Raw genomic sequence first — 15,927 nt, 5'->3', positions numbered from 1 at the left:
TATCCTTCTGACCTCTGCAAAGGAAAGAAGACATGAATGAGATAATGAGGAAAGGGAAAATATAGACACTAAGCATTGAATTAATTGTGAGGAAAAGACCTGAGGCATCACACAGTCCTCCCATCAAGGTATGGACAAGTGCCAAAAGCAATTGGTTAAAATTCATATTGCCATTCATTCTGAGGCAGAGAGCAGACAGCAGAGCACAGGCTACAGGGCTGAACAGCTTCCAGCCACCAGAGAGGGATTTTGACATGGTGGGTCTGGACAATGCTTTAAATGCCCTGGAACACACACCTTCAGCTGTGGGACCCTGCAGACTGTGCTACAGACACAAGAGAGGGGCTCCTGAAAAGGCAAATGTGGAAGCCAGTCTGCATTTTCACATTGGGCTCAGGGCTCCCACTGGTGACTGAAGCTACTGATGGCAGTTTCACTGGTGGAACAAATTCAAGAATCATCCCCCTAGTGAGCAGATTTAAATTAACCTGATTATTTCATCCCAGCTCTTTGACAAATGAGTCTGATTTATTTAGCTCATTTGAAACAGGTTCATTTTAATGAAGTTATTTATATAACTCTGTGATGCCATTAGCCAGATTACACGCTGTCCAAAGGGCATAATGCATGATCTCGTTTCCAACTTTAAGCCCTTCTATTTCTTTCATCCTCTAACTTAAGTAGCAGGAGATCAGAACATATGTTCTTCTGTTTCTCTCTACATGGGAAAAAGTCATTCGACAGCTACCAGGTATTATCAGCTTATTTAGTCACTTCTTCTCCAGCCTAGGAAATCAGATGAGAATGCAAAACATATTTCTGCTAAATCACAGGGAAATACAGCCCTGTTTGAGGTCCAGAAACATATCACTGTTGCTTTTGGAAATGGATAATGTTAGCCTGACCACTGCCCTTTAAACTCAATTTGTTTTACTACATTAATTCCTTCTGAAGATTATTCTTACCAGTTTTTGCATGTCTGTAATAGGAAAAAATAAACCTGTTGTGGCTCAGGTTTCAAGTTCTACTCTGCCATGGATTTTCCAAGAGGCCAGCTTCTCACACTCTTCACACTCATACTTCCCCACATGAGTGCATGGGCACATGGGCACAGAAATCCACTCTACCAAGCACCTGGAACATTTGAGCCTTTCTGTGAGCATGAGAGAGTCCAGGAAAAGGCAAATGGGCACTTTAAATCACCACTGGAACTGAGCCCTGGCACTGGGTATAATTTTGCACTGAGACCCATTGATTTTTTGTGAGCTCAGGTGGAATTGCCATCAGCAAGATAAATGTATCTGAAGAACTTGGCCATGCAGGACTGGACTGATGTTATTGATGTTATTTATGAAGTGCTGAGTTTGGAAAACACTGCCTGAGGTCCAGATGTGCTTAAGCATCAGGGTCCTCCCCTTGGACCTTCTGATGCAAATGCAAACATTTCTCAAGGTGTTGGAGGAGACAGAAAAGTGCTCTGGAGATTTCAGGAGGATCTCTAAGTTTACCTCTGTCTCCTCTTGACTGTAAATCATCCACAGAAAATTTTAGGCACATAGATTCTAAGAGGACACATCCACCTGGGCATCACCTCAGAAGTGCTCCCTGATGGACTGTTTTCTCATTAAAAGGGAAAAAAAGGTGCTCACTTCTTTTCTCATGAGAGCTTCTGGCACAACTCCTTCCCCAGGAGCTGGCAGGCTTGTGTCCAGACTCCTCCTCATTGTGGAGCATGGGTCCACAGGCTCGTTCTCCTCAGCAGTGAAGCCACACAGAGAGATGTCTCCCTGCTCACACCCTGCAGCTCTCGTCTCTGACTTTTTAACAACTTTATAGGTTTGTTAAAAACTGGGTCGCTGGAAAGATCCAGGGCAAAGCAGAAAAACAGCAAAAAATTATCTATTTTGGACATTTTTCTTAACCTGGATTGTTTCAGTCATGTAGCATTCTGGCAGGGATGGTGGGGGGATCTGCTCCCTCTCTTCTTACACAGAGCCTGACATAAATCCAGGGTAGGAAGCCTCATGTTTAGATAGGAAGGATAAAACAGGGGTCTCCCACTCAGTTCCCTGGACTTTCAGATTACACTCTCACAGGAAAAACCTGAGGCAAGTGACAGAAATCCTTGTTTGACTCCAAGTGTGCTGGCTGCAGGAATAAGGTCTTTCTTTTTCTTAGTGCTTCTGGTCCTTAGCTCCAGCGCTTTGAGCCACCCTCTGAGAACATGGGCACTCCATGGACCTCTTGAGCAAAACAAGAAGAGTTTGTGCACCTCTTAGACAGCAGTTCCAAAAAGCAAATGAGATCTACCCCTAATTTTCAGCAGCTTTTTAGACATTTAAATTTAGATATTAAATAGGCCGATCCCATCCTTCACTAATGCCTTCAACATTCTTTCTTTTTATTTTTTTTTTCAATTTAAAAGCACTTGGGTTGGTTCTGGGTTTTTTTTTTTTCCAGAAAGAAACCACTGAGAGAAACCTTTAATCACACTGTACATTGCAAGGAAAACAATCAGCAATAGATCACAGTATCAAGCATGTGATATAAAAAGAAACATTAAAAACTAGGGCAGAAGGGACCCTCAGAGCTTGTTTAGGTTGTGTCTCAGATGTATCTATTGACAGAAACTTCAGACTGCTCTAAAAGGGAGACTGCAAGACCAGCATGGGTCTGAAAGGCTGGATTTGTAAACATAAGAAAACCTTAAATTGTGGGGAATACTGCCACAAATAGATTTTATTCTAGTGGAAAGATTTGGGTTTGGAGTTGTATTCTTCCTGCCAGCCCTGTGATAATCCAAAGAGGCAGAACCAAAACTGGCTGATCTGCTTAGATAGTTGAAGTTGGGAGCAGAACAAGAGGAGAGCATTTCATTTAATAGTAAAACAAATTTAGGAACAAACTCGAATGAAAATATAAAGGAGATGCTGCTTGCTCACATCCTCTCAAAGTGGAAAAATTTGATTCCCAGCTCCTGGGTAAATCACAGCACCATCTGCCAGCCGAGAGTAGAATTACATCATAAATGGCACATTTTCCCTAAGAAATATTTTGTCCCCTTCAAATGCATAGGAGGTTTGTCATTGTTTTCATGATAACCCAGCATTTAGCAAAAGCTGCCAAAAAAGCTGAACTTATATAAAAGTTAAATCAACATGCAGCTCCAAAATAGGACAAGTTTTTACCACTGTGGAATACATCACTCTCCCCCCACAGCTTGAATTTATCAAGAGTTCAAGATTATGACCATTCATTACTGGGGTTTTATGGGTGACATAGGCCAAGGAAGCAGCTCTTGGCCCCCTGCTTGTCCCTCCTTCCCCTACACAGCTGCAGCCCTCCTGCCCATGCATGGCCCCTGCACACAACCTGTGCACAATGCCATGCAGAAAGCACCTGCCCACTTTTACCTTTCCCCCCTACAGAAAAAACTACATTTGACATCCTCTTCTCATGCCTCCCCCTGTGTAGCAGGATTCTTTGCTTGGAAAAACTTGAACAATGCTCTATTTCCAAAGCTACCAGTGGTAAATGAAAAAGGGAACCTCATGTTGCTTTAGGTGCTCGTAATGCTGAAACCAGTATGACACATCAATCTCAAAGTTAAACACCCTGATAGTGAGACAAAGATGTGGTAGACCTCGTAAAATACCTGGATAAAAGAACAAGCAAGTGCTACTACTGAGCACTTACCTAGAGGTGCTGAGCTGACACAGCTGGCCTGGAGACATATGACTGAGAGTGCATCACTTCACACCGTAAAAGCCCAATTCCAAATTTTAACAGCAGGGTCTTATAACATACACCTTCTTGGGGTGTATGTGTGGAGATTTCTCACTGGGGATGCCGCTACACGTTAATCCTTGAGGCTGAGCAAAAGAAATCTGCCCATGGTCGTTGATATGGGTGAGTAACATCAATCTCTACTTAATAATTGTTCTTGCTAGCTTTGATACAATTGCTTTAATGCAATTGCTTCAATATCGCTTCATAGTGCACTATATTATATTAGTTATAGCTCCTGTACTGTCTACTAAATAATTCTGATTAAGATCTTCTTGTCTAATCACAATCATACTAAATCATGTATATTTCTATAAATACATCTAGTTTGCCATCCTTAATCCTGTGGGACAAAGTTATATAAAGGTTTGATTACTCCTAAATAAACTGTGGAAACCCAGGGCACTGGGAATATTTCCCTGTCTGCTTTGGGGTGCCCGGACCCCCAGGGGAACACTGACTTTGACCCTCATTCATGGAGAAAGTTTCCTAGACTTCAAGATAAACTAGAATCCACAGAAGTGTGAAATAGATTATAGAGAGTAGTGTAGGCGTATCACTTGGTGAGAAATTTAGATTTTGGGATTTTTAGTATGTTGTGGATGGAAGCAAGATGGAGGGCACAGGGTGTCGTCCTGGGCTTCTTCTTCATGGCTCTTCCTTCTTCTTCATGGTTTGGGTGGCATTTTTTAACTGGGTAGAAAAGTCTGCATTGCAGGCTTTTGGGGATCAGTTATTGGGTTAAAAGGGAAAATAATCTAGGTGTCAGTTCTTAATTGGATAATTTAGGCTTGCAAGACCTTGTAACAAGAGATTGTTGGCTATTTTGTGCCTTCTAATGAAAAGCTGCCGAACTCACAGTGGTGAGACTGTTTTACTGATAAGAAATAATAAACACCTGAGTACAAACACGAATTACTGTCTCAAGTGCCTTCAATCCAGACCTAGAAAAACCAATGACTGGTACCCCCACAATAAACCTTTATACATAAACTACTGACAAAGTCTGGGGCTCAGATTGGATCCAGCTGCACTCAGGCTCCTCTCTAAGAAAGATTTTAGAAAGCAAAGGGTGTCCTCTCTGCACCTCATGACTCAAAGGGAGGGCTCCTCTAATGAACTTTGTCTGAAGCCCCCACTCTGCCCACGACACACTGCCATCAGTGCCTTTGATTTGGGTAGTGCACAGTCAAGCACTTCCCAGCTGGGATCCATCTGCTCCTCCCATCTGCTCTGTCCTTTTCTCTCCCTTCTCTTCTGCCAGTGATCCTGTGAAGTCTCATTCCTTCTCCTCTTCTGCTGTCCATACACCCCTCTTACAGAAACCAGTTCCTCCTTCCTGTTTTTTCAGATATACCCTCCAAACACCAAATCCTTATGGATGTTGTGAATTGTACAGCTGCCTTCCTACTAAACTCAGCAGCAGGAAGAAAGGCTCATCCCAATGTTGCTGGCAGCTCAGATCCATGCAGACCTTGTCCTCTGCACACTGTCTCTGGAATTCTGATCCTTTTTCTTCCTCTCATTTAGCCATATCAACAGAACCATTCCTAGTCTTGGTCTGGGTCCAGTGGGATTGCTACTGCATGGCCCCAAGGTATGGAGAGGCTGGGCATGTCCAGATGGCAACCCAGGGTGTAGGTGTGCAGCCTGCAGTGACTGCCATTGAATTCAGGTGCCTCAGCAGAGGTTTCAGGGAAAAAGAATGGCAATGCTCTCATTCCCAGCTCTGCAGACTGGGTATTGAGGGTCCTGGATACATTGCCATTCTCTAACATTTTCCAGGACTCTGACAGAGGGTTATTGACAGAGCAGGCACTCAAAACCAATACAAACAGACTTTCAAGGTGGTCAGTCCATTACAGCCTCACACAGGTGCAAGTCAGGAAATTGTGAGATTGTCACCAAAGACAAAAAGTATCAGAATGAGTGAGTGCTCTCTATAGTATTCTTCCTAGGCCAGGCCGCAAGGTAATAATTTTTCTCACAGGAGATTCACTCTGCAGTGAAGAACCCACACAAACTGCCACCAGTTACTCCTTCCACTCTGTTATTCCTTCTCTGGCATCTGTCTCTTGCATGGCAGCCCTTCAGAGCCTGAGCAATTCTCCATAGCCAGCCCCTACCAAACTGTGAGCATACAAATGAACAAGTGTTATATAAATACTAGATTGTTTATTTATAGATAAATATTTTTTCTGTCAATGAGTAATGAATATATTTGCTGTACCCATATGTAGTTAGGTTCATATCTATACAGACAGAAATCTGTAATCTATCTATACAGACAGAAATAAAAATCTCACAAACAAACAGGAATCAAGGCCTTTTCTAACTTCTATGCTTTGCATTTCTTCCCTGAATCTTGCAGAATAAAACTTTATTTCTTCTATTATGAAAAAGGATCTGCACCAAGCTTTCTGCCACCACCCATGTGATCAGATTTGGGATTATTAAATTCACACTTTGCCTTCAGGATTTATGGTGAGTCATCAGCATGTCGATCCTCCTTCTCACATCTTTGCCTCATCAAGCAACACCCCAGTCTCACTTTCCCCCTAGTGCTTGATGAGGAGTGAGTTTGCTGTACCTACAGAGCAATGCTAATTGGGCTTTCACTGGAGCAGAGGGAGAGATGTCCCATCTCTGGGATGCAACTGGTGGGTCTGGGGCACACGGCAGCAAGGACACTTGGTGGCCACCAGGAACACAGGGCCTCTGGAAGAAAACTCAGTGTGAGCTGGTGAAAAGCTAACTTAATCTAAAGAGATGGTTAGGTCTGTAGCAAACTCTGTGTTTGAGTCTTTCATCGAGTTAAATATGTATAGATGCATGCAATTGTTCTGTTAACATGAGAGAACTCAGGATTCATGAACCTCATTTCCACTGTGGAACAAGAATCTCTTACAAGAGTAAGAGTTCATCCTGCTCCTGAAACACCAGAGAATTCCAGTCATCATTTTATCTACATATACCTTGAATCTGATATAAAGTGAATGTTCCTCAGAGTGCTTACAGCACATCTGTGAGGAAAATTAAATTCTATTGCATAAACAGGGAATGGGGCCCAAACAGAGGTCATTGTCCCAAAATCTGCACAAAGTCTTGCAGATCTGTGACTAAAATGGTGGCAAAAAATTACCAGTGGCCCAGTCCTCAACACGCCTTCACAGCTTACCATCTTTGTATCTCACTATGATACATCCCAGAACAACACCACTGTGTAAAAGGAGATACAGATTTTGCAGTTAAAATAATGTTTTCTACATGGTACATCCAGATAAGTAAGATAAGAATATAGTAAAGAGAAAGGCTTTATATCCAGCATGGGAAATGCTCAGAACTGAAGGGATGACAGATGGGAAACTAATTTATGGAAGGAGTCCTCTTCATGTTTGCTGCTTACTGCACAAGGTCTTTTTAGAAATTTCCACATGGTGAAGGCTTAGATGAAATTTCAGTTTTGTTTCCTGCAGTCTGAACAAAGCCTCCTGATGAAGCATTTTGGTACAGCTCAAGGAAGTGGCATCCTATTATTTTCAAAGCAAGCCCATAGCTAAACCAAAGCAAACCAAACTAAACCAGCCAAACAAACAAACAAAACCCAAAAAACCAAACAGAAACAAAAAAAAAAAAAAACACCACCACAACAACAGAACAGAGAGGTACTTCATGGAAGGCAAATGTAGCAAAAACTGGGGGTAAAAACCCAGAAGCTGCAAGAGATCATGGCTGGTGAGTGCAACAGCTGTATGCAACCCTAGAATAGCAAACTGTGTCTCTGCTTTGGCCAATTAGTGCCTAAGGCTACCAGGCATTAAATTTTTCCCTGGAAGTCAACTACTGGGTGTGGAAATGCCCGAGTTTTGATGTCCAGAAATACCAAGTACACACAGACCAGAGTTAATGTAAGTGCTTTGAACAAAGCAGGTGCTATAAATCCTGCTTTCAGCTCCTGATACCAGTTACCTTCTTGTCCCAGCTACACATTCCATCTCCATATTTTACCACCATTTATATGTGCAATGTCTTCTCCCCTAAGCTGCCCTGTTTTCCCATGAGGACACTTTTTAAAGCTCCCAAGGTTTGGGGAGGACACAGCTGGAGGTCACACATAAGGGAAGTAGCCAAAAAAAGGGGCTTTGTGGTTGAAGTGCAATGAGGTTCTTAATGAAAAAATTGCAGGCAGGGGATGTCATGCACCCTCTTGCCCTTATGTGCCTGGTTTGTCTGTGAGGGACTCAGCTTATTTGATCATGGCACCTGCAGGCACCTATTCCACAGGGCAGCAAGCACCACAAGCCGGGCACCGCTACATGCTTATTAATTCTTGGCTTTATGGATAATTTTTTATTAATATGCCTTGGTTTTGTGAGGTTGTTGGGCAGGAGGGAAATGAAAAGTGACCACAGAGTCACAGAATGGTTAGGATTCAAAGGAGACTGTCCAATCCAATCCCCCCTGCCAAGGCAGGGTCACCCAGAGCAGCTTCCACAGGAATCCAGGTGGGTTTGGAATGTCTCCAGAAAAGAAGATTCCTCTACTTCTCCGGGCAGCCTGTTCCAGTGCTCTGCCCCACTCAATGGAAAGAAGTCATTCCTCATGTTGAGTGAAACTTTCTGTATTTTCGTTTATGGCTGCTGCTCTTCATCCCGCTGCTGGGCACGACCAAAAAATGTCTGGCACCATCCTCCTGGCACCCACCTTTGAAATATTTACACAAATTGAGGTTCCCTTCCAGTCCTCTCCAAATTAAAAAGCCCACCTCACACAGTCTCTCCTCATATGAGAGATGCTCCAGAGCCCTCATCATATGTGTGGCCATTAATTAGATATTGACTGACATCCATTGATTAAACACTGGAATGGGCTGCCCAGAAAAGTGGAGTCACCATCGCTGGAGGTGTTTAGGGAAGGTCTGGATGTGGCGTTGAGTGCCACGCTCCGGTTGACATGGCGGCATTCGGTTGTAGGTCGGGCTCGATGGTCTCAGAGGTCATTCCCAACCTAATCGATGCCGTGTGGGCGTTCAGGGGCTCCGTCCCCGGGGCCCCTCAGCGAGGCGGGGAAGGCGCCGTGCGCTTTGTGGCGCCGCCGGCGCTGCGGGCCCGCTCCGTGCGCTTTGTGGCGCCGGGCGGGCGGGCGGAAGCGCCGGGCGGGCGGACGCGGGCCCTTCCGGCGGGCTCGCAGCGCCTCGCCCCGCCGCCGCCTCCGCCTCCCCCGCTCGCCGCCCGCCGCCGCCCGGCGCCTCCATCCTGGTACTTGGGAGTCTCCATCCTGGTTTCTCAAGTGCCCGGACCCAAAACAGGAAGTAAGTGCGCGGGGCCCTGCGGGATCGCAGGGCCGGGAGCTCCGGGCAGCGGCAGCTGCCGCGGGCGGAGGGGAGGGGACGGGGCGGGGAGCGGCCGTGTGCGGCCCCGCGGCTCGGCGCGCTCGGGCCGGGCTGCCGGCCGGGCGGGCAGGGCCGAGCGGGCAGCGGAGCCCGCGGCGGGGCCGTCCAGCGCCGCCGCCCGCCGAGGGCACGGGAAAATGGCGGCGGCCGCCCGGGGCCAAATGGCGGCGCTGGCGGCCGCGGGGCAGCGGGGGCTGAGGCGGGCCCGGAGCCGCCGCCCCGGGGGCAGTGCCGGGACAGGGGCAGGGCCGCTGCCTCCCGCCGGCTTCTCTCCTGGGAGAGCCCTCGGCCGGCCCTGGGCCGCGGCTCCCGCCTTCCCGGGGAGCTGCCGGGCGGCGGGAGCGCTGCGCTCAGGGAAATCGGGAAGCGGTCGGACGGACCGGCCCGGGAAATTACCAAACCCGGCTCCCTGGGGAGGGCAGGGCAATGGGGGGCCGGCCAGCCCGTTTGTTTTGTTTATTATGTTGTATTATTTTTTTTAATTGTTGTTTTTTTGTGGTTTTGACTCCCTCCCCTATACCTTGATGTCTCTAATAAGAGGCCCACCTGCACGATCGTATTTGAATTTCTCCATTTCCTCTCGCTGGGTCTGCATTTGGGGTATCCTGAGCTTGTGGATTTTATCTGTTTTCTTTCATAAGCTCTTTTATTTCCCAGCGAGAGTTGTGATTTGAGGTTGCTTGGGGCAAGTGGAGTCTAAAGTGTTCGACTCTGCCAAGATCAGGGGTTTCATCTTAGGGCGGTACCAGGGTTTTCTACACTTGAGCTGTGCTCTTTTCTGCCAAAATAAAGGATTCCGGTTAGAAAAGCCTATTTCCCCGCGCACACACTTTTCTTTTTTTTCCCCTTTTTTTTTTTCTTTTTTTTTTCTTTTTTTTTTTTTTTCTTTTTGAGGTCTCTTTATTCTTGGTTGTGCCCTTGGGCATGGTGAAGTGTATTACACTTGTACTTCTTCAGCTGACTGGTAGTATTTGTATGTATTCATTCACAAAGAGTTGCACTGTTCAGCCCCACCTGGCCATTGTTAGTTGAAGTAATCTAGAAAATGCTTTTTTCTTGCCAGCACTGCTCTGGCTACAGATGTAAATTGGCCTCTTGACAGCATAGTTAGAATTCCTTTGTAAAACCAGGAGATGTGGGTTTTGCATTGAGATGCACACGTCTCATTCTGGTTTTCATTTACATCATTTCACATTATTATAATAATAAACAACTTCTTGATGTTTTATGACTTACTGAAAAGATTGAGCATTAATTATAACTCCTCAAAGAAATGCCCAGAAATACTGATTTTTGTTGTAACCACACAAAACTATAAAAAGTGGCCATATAAGAGACAAAGATCTCTCGACTGCGTTTTGCATGTTCTCCTTTTTTTTGAGCATCATTTCTGTGCTTATCTGTCCATCAGAAAGCAAGAAAGACTTCTCTTTGCTTATCAGTCTTTTAGTTAGGGTAATTTTTCTTATTTTTCTTGCATGCTGAAATTCTACCCATTGTTTATAGAAGTGAAGAAGTTACTGAAATGCTTAGCATGGAACTGGATTTGCATGAAGGGAAAAGAATTTTAATACATATACTTAGGAAGATTTCTATCCATAGCCATAACCTTGTGCCCAAGAGCCAATTCCTGAAAAAGAAAACTTGAAACTTTCTGTGTTTATCTGTTTTGAAAGAGCTAGGATATAGCTGTTATTTTGTTTTGTGTTGTTTTTTCCCCCTGTGTGACATTTAAAGCATGCTCAGTGCTTTTTTTTAAACTTTCAATGGACAGACTAAAACTCATGGAGTTCTGCCAAATTTGGATCAATGCAAATGAGAACACTTTGTCCCATCGTGTCTCCCATATATTCTGTTTCAATGATGGCCCACTTCTCTAAATATCACTGATGAGTAGGATGCAACTGTATCTACAGGACTGTAATCTCATACTGATACAGATTAATAAATCTTTGTATGCCCCAGACTCAGGTACCTGGGTCCTTCTGATTGGTGTCTGCCCAGTTTGGTTCCTTTTTGTATCCATTGTTGGCAGCTGTTAGAGAATATTTCTGCCTGGTGGAATTTTGAATTTGAGCAGAACCCATTTGGTCTGGAGTAAAGTTGGGGATGTTTTGTTGAATATTAGCATAATAACACTGGCACTAGTTGAATAATAAAAGCTCCTGATAATGTATGGGAAGTACTGACTTGGTGTGGAATACACTAAACATTCAGGCATCCTAAAATATGAGGTCCTGTAATGACTTTGTTTCCTTAGTGTTAGTCTTGAACAAATGCCTTGAAATCCCGATGTGTTCCATGGGATTGTTCCAGTTAAATGCCACAGTAACTGGAAACCTCCCTTAATAATCCTCAATTTTTGCTTTATACAGGACTTAGAGAAACATACTTATTGCCCAATTCAGAGAACACAGCCTTTAATTCAACTCACCATAGAAATTTTAAGATTTACAACAGTCCACTAAAGACTAGACATAACATTCAGTTAATAACTAGGGGCAATGACAGAATTCTGTCTGCAAGAGTAAAAATACTATTTCTTAGAAGTGGTAAATTTTTGCAGCCCACAGAATAATTGAACCCATCTGCTTGATGAGGGTTATTTAGAATTAAAGGAATTTTGTATTAGGATATTACTTCTTTTTTTTTTTTTCAGTTTGGTGTAAAATCAGCCTTGTGGGAATTTTTTTCTGCCATAATTCTGCTGCATGCTTCCCAGATAAATAAGAGCAGCTCTATTATGTGGCTTTAGTGGAAAACTTGTAATGGAAATCTGTATTAAATGAGTCTTGTATTTTCCCACTTCCTTGGCTGCATGTTGAAACCTGTTTGAAATTGTAATACTGCTCTAAAAAGTGTTGAAGTTGGTAAATACACACAGAATTCCAATAAGGCAAAAAAATGCTTATTGAAGTGACATTGATTTCTAAAGTGCTATTTCATTATAGATTATGGCACCCACACTTTTGGTGCATGTCTGTCCAACACTGTTTTCTTCCCCAAAAGCTGACACCCTCCTTCAGAAAATCAAATATTAGTGATAGATTGGCACCTCTGTAAAGAATGTGTGTGAATCAAGGATTAAAGAAAAACCTTGGGTTGTTTATTTAAAATTCAAGGAAGCATTTTGTTTAAAATAAAACTTGTTTGCATTTTCAAAAGCACACCTAGTGAACTTGTGAAAAGTAGGTGATATTTTGGAGGTGATGAGACTACTCGGGTCCTAATTCTCACTAATTAATAAACCATGGCTGTCATTTACTTTGCATTTGGCTTTTGCAAGAGCAGATGTGTGGATGTGCAGGTGTGTGTAATGAGCAGAATTCATGTGGCACATCCCAAAGCCTCTGCTGTGGTCTGGCATTGCTCACCACAGCTCCACCTTCTGTGCTGGGATGGATTGAGGGTGTCCTGCAGGCACAGTGGCCCTGCAGCCAGGATCAGGAGAGGGCATCCCAGGGTGTTGGCTCAGGCAGCGCTGGGCTTTGGCCACTGAGCTCCCTAGGGATGTGTCATATCTGATGCATGTTCAGAGTAGCTGGTAGCTACATCATTATGTAAGTGTGAAACAATGAGGTTTGTAAGATCTGGGGATTGTTTCCTATTCAGTCAAAAGAACAACCGCAGTTGTTCCTGATTTTGGTCACTCATTCATGTATAAATGGGTTGGTGCCCCTGTCCTGGGGTAAATGTAGCTTGGAAGAACCTGGTTGGCTGGTTGGTTTGTTAGTTTTTCTTTCAGTTTTCTTGTATTTGTATGGTCTAATGAATAAAAAATAGTGTCCAAAATATGCATTTGACTTTGGCTTCATTCCTCATGTTCTTTCTACCCAGTGTTCAATTGTGGTCCAAAGCCATATCTATTAAAGTTGATGGGAATCAAGATTGTGGCTCTTTTTAAGTGTTTATCAAGGCTTGGTCAAGGTTATTACCTTTACTCAGAAAACTTAAGATACACTGAATCTTGAGTATCTTACATGGAGCATCGTTATTTTTTTGGGAGAGCCTGCATTTTACAGGCGGCATAAACTGTTTTTGGGAAATCGAGGAGTTATAAACCCATCCTCCATCCAGGAATTCTTTCTTGGGAAGTCTGAGGTCCTTGAACAAGGTGCAGTGCCCAGTGTTGGGTTGAGGTGCTCTGCAGTTTGGGGGAGCTCAAGCTGAGAGCTGCAGATGTGTGACTTGATCAGAGGAGTCAGTGGTACTCTCAGATGTGCTGCCTCAGCCACTGTCTGCTAAATCCTGTTCCAGCTCTGCATGGAAGTGCCAGGGTAGCAGCTACTGATCCTGGGTGTAGCTTCCTCCCCATCCCTGGAATGCCATATTTGGACAGATGGATCCCTTTCATGCTGTGTCATGTTCCCTCCTAACTTGCAAACCAGCAAGGCAGGCAATGTAAAGGGATTAAATTGCCCTGTGTTTTTTATTTGGTAGCCATATCCTCTAAATATACATACTGATTTTCATCAAGTCCTGAGTAACTGCTGAAAGAATGACACAGCTTTGCTGTGCCTGTATTTAATTTTCATCAGTCTTCAAATAACAAGGAGGAATGGTCTGCTCTTGTCTTCTGCTGTGGATTGGTGCTGTAGTTTCCACTGCTTTCAGAACAGCTGTAGGTGAAGTAAATGACTGTTGTAATGTACCTTATAAATCTCATGTCTTTCAGGACTCTAAAATGGTGGAAAATGGGCGCTTTCAACTGACTGTAGAAAAATAAATGTTGTGACAACTAGTTGACATAAATTGGGGAAGAATCCTCCACCTCATTTCCAGTAACTTCAGGGATTTTTACTACAGCAGTCCCTGTAGTAAAACTTACTTAGAAAGTACATATGAACATGAAAAAGAGAATCTGTTTATTTTGGCCCAGTTTGTTCATTCTCCAAAAGTTAAATTAATAACTTTAAACTGGGTTGAAAAAGTTGCAGTCTGCTAATTTAGCTGTAACACTTTGGATGTCTTCGTTCATGTTTTAGCATTAAGGATGCCTCATTGGGCTCCTAAAATCAGTATTACAGCCATGCAGCAAACAGCAGCTTCTAGTGAAGGATAGAGCACAGGCTGTAAAACTCAGCAGCAGATGAATCTCAAGGAAGTTACTCCCTCCTACACTTTAATGTGGCAAGGAACTGTTGATGGTAGATGTGAAAGTAAGTTTGAGAACCTTCTGATTTAAAATGTCAGTGGTATCTGAAATTTTTTACATGTTCAGAAGGGTAATATCACTTCATTTGAGGAATCAGTCACTGTGTGTGCTTAAAGATGTGCCAAATCTTCAGCAAGCTCGAGAGGTGAGAAGTTTATTAGAAGGACTGGCAGTAGTTTTATCTTTCTAGGATAACACTTGTCTTGGGGATCTTCAATACCGAAGAACATGTTTTCTGATTAAAAATTAAATCATCTCCTGCTGATGCAATAATGTTAACATTATACAGGGAATTGAAAATCCAGGTTGTAAATTCCACTTACGTGTGGGTACATAGCTATCCCTGCCTAGTACATGGAAAATATGTATTTGTGATTTATTTTTTCTAAAGCTATAGCCAGGTATTTTTTAACAACATTTTGGCCTCAAAATAAAAGTTAAAAGTAATTTTTTGTGTTTGTTGACATATGAGTAAACACAGAAAAAGGACTGAGCAGTTAAAGGAGAAATAGATTATATTTTCTTTTTACAAATTTCTGCCAAAGTCAACAAAAGCAGGCTTAAAGCTGATGAAATCTTTGTAAAGCTTCTGGATATTTTAGATGCAATTTCATTTGGCTTCTGCAGCAGCAAAAGTTGCATCTCTTTGTATAAAAAATTTATTGTGGGGTTTTGCTTTGTTTTATTTCAGAATTACTGCTGGTGGTTTACATAGAATTTCTTAGAAACTTTGTGTTTCATTGCAGTACTTTTATAGTGGAAATGAAATTATCAGACACACTTTATATTGCCCTAATTCTGTGACTTCAATATGTATGTCTTATCCTGGATTACTTATTCTCTGAGTTACTTTTTGTACTGGTGATTGCTTGCCAACAATTTTTCTGTTGCTCTTGTTGTTTAAATGCTGAAGAAAAAATGCAAGTTTCACATTTAGTTATATGCATGGAAGGAGAATAAAACTTTGCAAGTTGGCAGTCTATAAATAGGGCAGCTGTGACTAATAGGACACTAGAAGAATATTTGTCAGTCCTGACTAGCTTTCAGTTCTATAATAGCAGAATCATTAAATTAACAGTGGAACAAATACTGGACAAAAATCTTCAGATGTGAAGAATTTAGAAATGCTGAAAAAGTAATAGCCTAGGTTTGTGTTTGAAAAAAAAGAAATCAGTAGATAGCAAATCCTCCTAATAAGGAGTTTAGGTACTATTTTTAACTAGGAAAGTTACTTTAAAGCTGTCTGGTTTTACCCTGTGCAATATATGTGTGCAGGAAAGTAAAGGTAGGTGAATGTCTGAAATTGTGGCTTTGTCCTATGAAAGAGCAGGCTCATTCCCTGAGGGAGTTGGTGCTGGCTGTGTGGGGTGTGGAAGCAGCGTTATGGTCCAGGGGTAGTCCAGCTCAGAAGGGTAATCTGTGTGTTGCTCTTTCAGGTTTGAGTATGAGCACAGTTGAAGAAGAGTCTGACACAGTGACAGTAGAAACCGTGAACTCTGTGACTTTGACTCAGGATACTGAAGGGAACCTAATTCTTCATTGCCCTCAAAATGGTATAGAATTGTATTACATAGTAATTTTTTTTCTTCTTTGT

General features: G+C 43.0%; 1 protein-coding gene across 2 annotated transcripts in view; it reads left to right on the top strand.

Annotated features, from left to right (window-relative positions):
* The first annotated feature begins 8,969 nt into the window (after window positions 1-8,969).
* The window catches only part of DMTF1 (cyclin D binding myb like transcription factor 1), a 28,909-nt gene continuing 21,951 nt past the window's right edge, over window positions 8,970-15,927 (top strand). For both annotated transcript variants that reach the window (XM_084205488.1, XM_084205487.1), the window contains exons 1-2: window positions 8,970-9,097; window positions 15,770-15,886. In XM_084205488.1, coding sequence (XP_084061614.1) covers window positions 15,778-15,886 — 109 coding nt within the window. In that variant the 5' untranslated portion in view covers window positions 8,970-9,097; window positions 15,770-15,777. The remainder of the gene's footprint in view (window positions 9,098-15,769; window positions 15,887-15,927) is intronic.

Source organism: Fringilla coelebs, assembly GCF_963513975.1.
Source record: "Fringilla coelebs genome assembly, chromosome: 5".
NCBI classification, from domain to species: Eukaryota; Metazoa; Chordata; class Aves; order Passeriformes; family Fringillidae; genus Fringilla; species Fringilla coelebs.
Note: the sequence above shows the minus strand (reverse complement) of the source record. Positions and strands in the feature narration are given on the sequence as shown.